The sequence below is a fragment of the Labeo rohita genome, unplaced genomic scaffold (genome assembly GCF_022985175.1).
Source record: "Labeo rohita strain BAU-BD-2019 unplaced genomic scaffold, IGBB_LRoh.1.0 scaffold_1010, whole genome shotgun sequence".
NCBI classification, from domain to species: Eukaryota; Metazoa; Chordata; class Actinopteri; order Cypriniformes; family Cyprinidae; genus Labeo; species Labeo rohita.
Genome location: NW_026127132.1, coordinates 17,352 through 28,014, shown reverse-complemented (window position 1 = coordinate 28,014; position 10,663 = coordinate 17,352). Strand labels below are relative to the sequence as shown.

The window sequence follows — 10,663 nt, the reverse complement described above, 5'->3', positions numbered from 1 at the left end:
GCAACTCTTTTGAAAAAGTATCACCATCTGAACAAAACAATTCACTAAAAAGAGTAGAATTTAAGTTAAATATAGAACTATTTAGGACAAACAGATTCTCTGGAATAAAGCAAAATTTCCAAAGCTACATATGAGAGAAAGACGACTGTTTAGGACGAAGTAATTCAACAGAATAAACTGACTTATGAATATTCATCACCACATATGAGAAAGAGAGCTGACAGAATGTAGACACATTTGTCTTGTTATCATTTATTATTTGCAGAATTTTCTTACAGTGTTTTGCAGAACTGTGTAATGTTCAGAAATTGTTTGAATGTTACAAAACGTCTCTTTGTCTTATTGATTAGCCATTTATCATTTGGCACACAAAGAAATATAACACAGGTACTGTCTGTGTGCAGTGAACAGGTTTTTGGTGGTCGTATTGAAGCCCGGTGGCGTCTCTAGCAGTGACTGTGATGTGGTCGCTGTTCATGATCTACAAAAAAAAAATCTTTCCCGGCTCTCTTTCATTAAAAACTTCCTCTCTCTCCACCTCAGCCCCACAAAATCACACTGCTGGTGTTAGTGAAATACTGGACGAGACTTCAGAAACTTTTCTTTCATGATTTTATGCAGGAAAACATTTCAGGAATTTTCTCCATATAGTGGACTTCTATAATCTGCTTTGAAACTGCATTTTGGATCCCTGATAATACGGATTTACTGAGATAAAGTTGAGTAATATCAAAGTCCCTTTAAGGTAATTTCACTCGTCCATCTTTGAAACACCTCTTGAGCAAGTGCAGCTCTGTCTCTTTGAATGGGGAAACATCAAATTCTCCAAAACTGTTCACCAAGCTTAAGATTAAATAAAAAAAATTAAAATCATCAATAAAATCTCACAACAACCGTCTAAAAAAATTTTCTTATGCTCAAATAGCATTAAAAATGTTATTTTCCATGGCCAGACCCGCCAATGCGCATGCGCAGTCCTAGCGCACATCTCTGAGCTGTTTCTTTAGCACGCGATGACTTTACCAACTGGCTCTTTAATTGAGAAGGCGGGATTATTCCCGGGACTATTCAGTTTCTCCCATTCATAAGTAATAGGAGTGCAACATCTTTTGTGTCATCTCATTTCGGAGGCTGCGCCCTCCGGAGGTCACATTTGTAGTTTGCATATGTCATCAATGATGTCTTATTTAATAAAAGTAAACATAATGAAATTGACTGTTATTTCTTGTGAGGCGAGGTTAGTTTTCTTGCCCTGATGACATATGCAGCCTTCAAATGCAACATCCAGAAGACACAGCCTCCAAAATAAGATGAATCTTTTGTCATTAGGTGTGTTCAACTTAACACAGCGCTGCACAGCTCGATCAAATTCTGACTGTAAGCAGTGCATGCCGGTTAGAAATTTTGTCCAATTTGAGACAGCTCAGTAACCCAACACTGGGTCAAATATGGACAAACCCAGTGTCAGGTTATTTTAACCCAGCCAGTTGGGATAAATATTTGACCCAACATGCTGGGTTGTTTTAATTAACTCAAATATTGATATAAAATTACTATTGCTGGCTTAAAAGGAACCGAAAATAGGTTGGAAATTAAAAAGCAGACTACAGGCAACAGTAATAATCAAAAGGTGAACATTTATTAATAAGTGAAAACACCCACCATGGGCAAAAATATAAGACAAAATGAATAATGCAGCGTTTTCAACATTGCATACATTTAAATTAGTTTAACAAGCATTTTAGAAATAAAAATACAACATTTAAAAGTAATATTTTAATTCAAGTGTATTAAACGGAGGCTCGCTCTCTCCTGAAGAGAATGAATGGGTTGTTTCGTCGGAGGGAGGGGAGGGGTGTATAGTTTCAGCAGTCAGTGCGATTAACCCAACAGCTGGGTTACACAAAAAATTACCCAACATGATGACCCAACAGGCAAAACCCAGCAAAACAAAAACAAAAACAACCCAGTGTTTTTTAGAGTGTAGCCGTGCTTCAAGTCGAACACACCGATCTCAGATGTTACGTTTTGGCAATAGAGAGTAACAACCAGATATACAACCTGCAAAGAACTGCGTAAGTAAACTGAAGTTACAGTGTATGTTTCGTATTTATATTGTACCTACGTGTAAGTATAAGGGAACAATAGGTTACGTTTGGGTAATAACGGGGTAGCAAACAGATATACAAATAATTTATAATGGAATTACTTAAAAACTAAACAGGTACCTGTTCTATTAAATCGTAAGTTTGGTGTATCTATACGTAAGCTTTTTAAAATTACTGGGAAATTATACTCTTGTCCATGTAGTTACAGGGTAAGTGTGCCCTCTGCGGGCTGTAAATTAAAGTGGCGATTGTTCCCCTCTTGTTCAAGTTACAGGGTTCAATACATAAACACACAATCTGAAAATATATCTAAAAATATTTTTTATAGTCGCTAATCCCACTTCTACCTCTAAACCTAACGTTAACTATGACTGAACAGTATTAAAAATATAAAAAAAAAAAAAAGGAAAGTGCAATCACAATCATTTATTTATTGCAAAAATGTCAACAGCCATACAAAAAAGTAATCCAAATAACGATGCGTTTGCAGCCGCAGTCCTCTCTGGCGGAATACAGTAGGTTTGAGGTGCAGTAGGATGAGAGCAGAATTTAAACTGTTAATCGCTGAAAATATTATCCAGATTATTGTCTTGATCCACTCCTCGAAGGCGCCCGCGCGTCATTCCAACACATCTCACCAGAAACACGGCATGTCGTAATCTGTGACGAATGCAGGCGAGAGCCAATGAACGTCCGATTTTCCTGTCGCAAAATGCACTTTAGCACGGGTTTATGGCTGTTGCTGCTGGACTCGCTGCTAGAGATGGAGATGAAGATCGCCGGACAAAGCCTTGAATTTGGTTCTGGTCCTCGCAAATCGTATGGATTCTGAAGATCTGGGTTACAGCACACAAATAAAATGGTTTAATTTGTAATTATGATGCGTGTTCGGTGTATTTTATGGTTCTATTGTTAGTCACAGCATGTTAGAGAAAACGCATTTGTGTTCCACCACGGCAAACGAAGTTAATATTACATGAATGATTAAACGATTGCAGAAATATTATTTATTTTAAGGGTTTAACGTGTAGTCATGATAACATTATGTAGACCTATTCTTGGAAACGAGCTGGCAACAGAAATCACACAGAACAGAATGAAATGTTATAATTTCATATTAAGTAAACGTTAAATGTTTAGATGATGTAAATATGTCAGTATTGTACATTTAGTGTCTGTAAAAATGTAAATAAATGTACATTTTGTGGAACCACATTTTACGTCGCGTTGTTATATGTATTGTACCCTGTAACTACATGGAACAAGAGTATAATTTCCCAGTAATTTTAAAAAGCTTACGTATAGATACACCAAACTTACGATTTAATAGAACATGTACCTGTTAAGTTTTTTAAATTAATCCATTATAAATTATTTGCATATCTGTTTGCTACCCCCTATTACCCAAACGTAACCTATTGTTCCCTCATACTTACACGTAGGTACAATATAAATACGAAACATTCACCGTAACTTTAGTTTATTTACGCAGTTTTTTGCAGGTTGTATATCTGGTTGTTACTCTCTATTGCCAAAACGTAACATATTGTACCTGTATACCTACATGTACCTTCTTTAATAGGTACTTTATAGGTACACTATAATTACAGAAACGTACACCGTAAATTCAGTATACTTTATGTAGTTCTTTGCAGGTTGAATATCTGGTTTGTTATCCCCTTATTACCCAAATATAACATATTGTTCCCTTATACCTACATGTACGTTCTTTATAGGTACACTATAATTGCAGAAACATACACCGTAAATTCAGTTTACTTACGTAGTTCTTTGCGGGTTGTGATCTAAAGCGTTACCAACATATATTAGATGTCTTGAAGATTTATGATTTAGAATGTACATAAAACTGACATCTGAAAGACGGCTGTCAGACATTTGTACACAGCAGATGCTTTCCAGATCAAGAGATCCTTACATTGATGGACAATGTGCATCTGAAATGTGCATATGGAAAGTTTGTGCATCACAGTTTTAATTTTGATTAATTTGTCTGAAGCTGCAGGTTTGTGTGTGTGTGTGTGTGTGTGTGTTGATATATGATTCTCAGAGGGATCTACCCAGCGTGTATTTTCATACAGGACACAGAAAGGTTAGATGAGGTACTAGTTGCTGGAAAGGACTGTTTTCTCTTGCTTTTTCCAGAACATTCTCAAGCTTCCCCAATGACCAGTTATCAAAGTATTAGTTCCTCCAGTGAAGTAAAGTTTGATCACTGGAATGACGAGAAGAACTACAACAAAAACAAAAGGAGGTATTATAATATAAAAAGCCTTTCAAGATGTGTCCCATGTTTAGAAATTAAGAATTAAGTTTAAAAACTAATATTTAAATCTAACAACACCATAAATAACCTCATTTAATTCCAGTTATTCTGACGCTGAAAAACTGAGATGTGTTGCCAGTGATTTTGAAACTGTGCACTGAAAAAAATGATTCTGACCCCTTGTAAATGTTACATGTTTTTATCTGGTTAATTTCACTGATTTTAATGTGTTATTTAATCCTACTTATTTTTTATTATTAATTTTCAAATTCACTGCCCTTGTTTAAAACAAGTTAATTTCATTCAATTAAAAGTAATTAGAAAAAAATAAGTTTCATTTAATTTCCATATACACTCAAAAAAATATTTCAGCCCTAAACTTAATTCAATTACATACATCAGTTCCATGCATTTAGATTACATAGTTTTAATTTAAACAGATCAATTAAACTTAATGTAATTCAAATACATCAGTCTTACGTAAATGAAACAGGTAAAGTTTATGTAACATTTCCCAGTGTTAAACAAACCCTGCTCAGTGTTCATGTGTTTCCACACTACAGAGTGTTCAAGTAGCATTGACACAGTGTTGGAGTTAAGGAGATCATTATGTCATGATTGACCAATAATGATGAACACCTGCTGTTTACAAACAGAATCACAGAAGGAAAGAGAAACACAAGAATCAGCCACAGCCAAAGAGAAAATTAACTTTAATATAATAAATTTAATATACATTAAATCTCTGATTAAACAACTCCACAAACATTACAGTTTGGCTTGATTTCTGTCATATATCTACAAATATTATTTCAGAACATCTAAACAGAGGTTTAGATGTTTTGTAAATAAATATATATTTTTTTTATGTTTCAATTGACCTCACCATCATGGCGATCAGGGTTTACTTTAGTTGGACTCTTGACTTTTGATTTTTTATTTGGCTGCTATAATTATGTGTATGAAGCACATCTATTATAGCAAAATAACAAAGCCAAAAAGAAGTCTGATTAGGTGTTTTTGGTTAATTTTTATTTGTGGGGAAATCACTAACATCCAGTGGCCTGATGCACTGATCTCATGCAGTGGTTAGTCTATTATTTTCATAATGTTTACAACAAGTGTATGAACTATTATGGATGTTTATCTTATACACTAAACCTTGAAATCTACAGTGTCCCTTTGACACACACAGACATCAAGAATCAGCATTTGAATCTCAACAATGGTGATATTCAACAGCTGCATGCTGGGTAACAGCAGATTATAAAACTCACCCATGACTCCCAGCATGCAGCTGTTGAATATCACCATTGTTGAGATTCATATGCTGATTCTTGATGTCTGTGTGTGTCTAAGTAATGCTGGGGATCTTAAAGTAATAATAGTACGAGTTCATACAACTATTGTAAATATCATGAAACTAAGAGGTAAACCATAGAACGATATCAGCAAATCACACCACTGGATGATGATTACACCATCAATAATAATTAACCAAGAACATTTAATAAGGCCCTCCCCTTGTTTTTTTTTTGGCGCTATAACAAATGTGCTCTGTAAACACAATTACAGCAACCAAAGAACAAAAAAATTATATTAAGAAAGTGAAGGCTCAAGCGCCCAACTAAAGTAAACCCTGTTCGCCATGATGGTGAGGTCAAATGAAACTTTTTTTTTTTTTAATAAAACATCTAAACCTCTGTTTAGATGTTCTCAAATAATATTTGTGGATATATGACAGAAATCAAGTCAAACTGTAATGTTGTTTGTGGAAAAGAGATTAATAAACTCAATGTATAAAATATAAGTACAACCAATTTATAAAATATAAGTAAACTCAACTTATAAAATATAAATTCTCTCAACTTAAAAAATATATCTGGATTTAGATAAATTTATTTCGTGCAACCCCTTGACGTAATAAAATTAAGTAAATTCAACATAACATTTTTTTCAGTGTGTGATCCAAATTGAATTATGAAAAGATTCAATGTGAAAATGCGGAGTCATTTTTACATGAGCTTCACCACACACTTACAAGCTTATTTGGCTTCAGAAGACACTGATTCGTTCACTGTGGTTGTATCAATTACTGTTATGATGGCTGTACACTGTAAAATCTAATTAGTTGGGCTTACTTAAAAAAAGCATGCAAACCGATTGCCTTAAAAAAAATAAGTAAAGTGAAATAGGAATAGTATGTTGTAGTGACAAATGCTTAGTTAGTATAGTTTACTTACACGAGAGTTCTAGTAACTAAAAAAGAACTGTAGGGGGTACTTGATCATTTACTTAAGGCTTACACATGACTTAGTATAGCTACTCACCGACTCCCAGAGTGCATTACGGCATGAATAAATTATGCAATTGGTTTCTTTTACTGTTGTTTTTATTTGCTAATTTTATTTACTGACTTATGTCAGTAGTAACACAACAAAAAGAGAAAATAAAATAATACAATGGTTATTGTCACAATTAATAAAAATAAATAAAATTTAATTGTCACCATTGTTGTGATTCACGTGCTGAATGTTGAAGTTTGTGACTTGAGCACGTCACCACAAATATTAAAGGACTGTCTCAACCCAATAAAGTTTCTTAAGGTGTTTATGAAGAACAAGAAAATTGTAAAAGGTAATTAATAAACACAAAAAATACATTAGCTAAAGATTATCAATAAAAATTAAAAGATTTCTCTAATGTAAATATTAGAACTTGAAGGTTACCTTCTAAAAGCAAACTACTTATTACTTTTCTTCCCTTGAAATCAAAAACTATGACTTCATGTCACACTGCTGCAACAATAGGAAGAAAATTATAACAAGAAAAGCAAAGCTCCAAGTGCCCAACCAAATGGAACATTAATCACTATAATGGTAAGTAAAATAATAATAATAATAATAACAAATAAATAAATAAAATAAGACACACAAACAACATTTTACGAAAATCAACATCAATTTATGAAGTCAGCTTATGTGATGTTCTCTCAAATATATAGTTGTATTGAAACAACATTCAAGATGACTTTGGGAATGAGTGAAGGTAACTAGTGAAAAATAACTGCAGATTAACAATTGCCACCTCAAAAAAAATATTTTCTTCTTCTCTTGTTATTTTTCAAATTAGCAACATATTAGTGCACTGCTGCCTCTCACTGGTTTATTAATGTCACTGGTTCCTTTGTGACTACTTGAATATTTTAAGTAAGCGTCACTCAATGTAGTAAGTAAATTGTTTTACTTGCTTGAAAGTAGCTGTAACTTAATAAAACCTAGTAAGTATAACAAATAAGTAAAGATAACTAATTATATCTAAGTAAGGTAAACTATTGGATTTTACAGTGTATGCACTTTTAGGAATGTCAACATTTGGGCACTCAGTCACTTGCATTGTGTATGGACTGACATGATTACTTCTTTTTTTATCTTTATGTTCATCTGAAGAAAGAAAGTCATATACATTAAGGATGGCAAACACAGAGATGATTCACAAGATTGGTGTTTTGAATGGATCTGTGCTTGTGCTAGTTGTAAAGTATTGACTGAAAGAAAACAGCCTTGAAACTCAATCTCCTTCCTAAGAGACCAACTGGTTATGTTTCCCAGAAGCAAACTCTGTGACAGGAACCCTGGATTAAATTATGTCTATTGTAAATGTCCCCAGAGAATAAAGCTGCAAGAAGAATAAAAACTCTTCACACCTGATTATTAAAGATACAAACATTTTGAAAGTATTTTAACAAAACTAAGTTGAGTGTTTCTACTATCAGTGTGTTGAAGTGTTGTTTTCTCTGTCTCTGCTGGAGTTTGTGTTCACTCGAGTGGAATAGAGGTTTTTGTACGACTGTTTCATTAGTTTGTATCACTGTGGTGGACTTTCGGTGGAGGAACTAAACTGGTGCTCAGTAAGTCGTCTATTTTAATTCTCCATTGCAAACATACAATTTAGATTGTACTTTTTTTTTTTTTTGGAACAGAAAAAAAAAAAAAAAAAAAATCTAATAATAATATTTTTGGTAACAGTTTACAATGTTTCATTTGTTAATATTAGTTAACTACATTAGTTAACATGAACTAACACTGAAAAATTCTTGTAAAATATTTATTAATCTCAGTTCATATTAGCTGCAGCATTTTCTAATACAGTATTAAGGTCATTGCACACTGAGTCCGATGTGTATTAATTCATCTGTTGCGAAACAAATTCGCAAAACAATACACAATGAATCTTCAAACAGTGAGGATGTTTTTGTTGTCCACTCTCTTCTTAAAAGAGAAAAAGAAAAGACATATTGGGTCCATCCAATTTAAGATACAGAAGCTGCTGGGATTATCCCGGGCGATTTAAAGTTTACTTAAAGTTTTGTCAGTAAACTTTGATGTTTTGCTAACGTTACTGGAGCCACATATTATAAAGAAGACCACTAATTTCTGTGAACTCAGTGTTCAAGGACCTTTACAGTGATTTGTGCTGCGAGACGAAGTGGACGAACATGTCCGACACAATTCTGGATTTTGGCGTTCGCTTGTGACTTTGATCTGTCAAAACAGTGAACACCTCTCAAAATGCTGAAAAACGCAGAAAATCGAACCCGATCTGATTTTTTTTTTTTTTTTTTTTTTATGACGGACGAAAGTTTCGGAGGCAGTGTGTAAACGTGATTGACATAACGTGAGGTCGTATTTATTTTTTAACATGCGAAAATTTCGGACTCAGTGCAATGACCTCTAAAATCCAAAATTTCATATGTTAGTGTTAAATAATGAACCTGAGATAACATGAACTAACAATGGACAGTTGTACATGTATTAATCAATGTCAACAAAGATTAATAAATACTGTAACAAATGTATTGCTCATTGTTAGTTAATATTACGTAACACATTAATTACTGTTAACTAATTAACCTTATTGCAAAGTGTTACATGTTTTTTTTTTTTTTTTTTTTTTTTTTATATAAATATAGTTTTACAGTAAATATTTAATCAAAAATATTGTCACGTTTTGATATTCAGAAGAACTGAATTATTCACTATATCTGAATTATGTGGCTCAGTCACGATTTTATTGGTTTATCATGTATAAATTATATATGGAAAAAAAGACATGAAATGAAAAATGTTAAAATGTAAATGGAGGTACTTTCTGTAGATTGATCAGTGACTTTGAATCTATTTTGCTCATGTTGTGCTTATAATTCAGTGTTTGAAACTGAGTTTTGAGTTAAATATCTCACCTAACTAAAATGCAAAGACATTATTTAGGGATATAAAAACTACTGGGGTTAAAGCAGTAAATATCTTAACATGTTTTGTTTTAATTTACAAGGTTTCATTGAAATGTATGTAGTGTTTGTGTTTTCTTAGTGTTTGTGAATGTGTTGTGTTTGTCTCCTGCAGCTGGTCCCACAGTGAAGCCCTCAGTGTCTCTGCTGCCGCCCTCTTCTCTGCAGATCTCTGGAGACTCAGCCGCACTGCTCTGCCTGCTCAGCTCTTACTCTCCACAGGGGGCGCTGGTGAGCTGGACACTGGACGGCTCAGAGGTCACCGAGGGGGTTCAGACCAGCGCAGAGAGTGAGCAGGGCGGGCGCTACAGCCGCAGTAGCGTCCTGACCCTCAGCAAAGCACGCTGGGAAAAAGGAGAGCTGTACGTCTGCAGAGTAACACATGATGGAGCTCCTCAAGAGGTCTCGTTCCAGAAGAGTCAGTCGCAGTGCTGATGTTTCTCCAGTGAGCGCTGCTCTCTCCTGAAGATGAGGCGTATCTGAGTGTCCTGTGTCAGGCAGGATTCACATGAGTCTAGTGCTGCAGCTGTAGTCATTTACAACTCAATACTGAAAGAGAGCTCTAGTGTCAAAGCACTGGCTGATCTTTCAATCTGCTGTGTTTGCTGTAACATTCAATAAAGCTTCTCAACAAGCTCCATTTGTGTCTGACAACATCATTCAACTAACAGATGAAGATGCATGTAGTGTTTGTTCAGGTGTTTTCAGAATCTTGATCAGTAGCAGTAAATGTAGTCAAATAAAGCTCTTGGGGTTTGAACATGGTCTCTGGAGACAGAGCTGCTCTATTCTGAGAGGATCAGAATCACTCCACCCTGACAATGCAAATGGGATTTTCAGCCCACACTCCCAGTGTCACTGTTTGATTGGTTACATGATCTGGACTGAAACAGACCAGTTTCACTTCTGCTGTAGTCAAGCAGCACACAGACAAACTCATCAGTATAGTGCAGGTGAAAATATATGTAAATCTTTCAGTGG

General features: G+C 34.4%; 1 gene segment (V, D, J or C); it reads left to right on the top strand.

The window, feature by feature from the left end:
• Positions 1 to 8,253: 8,253 nt before the first annotated feature.
• On the top strand, positions 8,254 to 10,322 carry LOC127157220 (immunoglobulin lambda constant 7-like; the record flags this gene model as incomplete). The annotated part of the segment is given in 2 exon segments: positions 8,254 to 8,302; positions 9,798 to 10,322. Coding segments are annotated over 2 exon segments (369 nt in total), but the record flags the coding sequence as incomplete, so codon positions are not given.
• Positions 10,323 to 10,663: the final 341 nt, after the last annotated feature.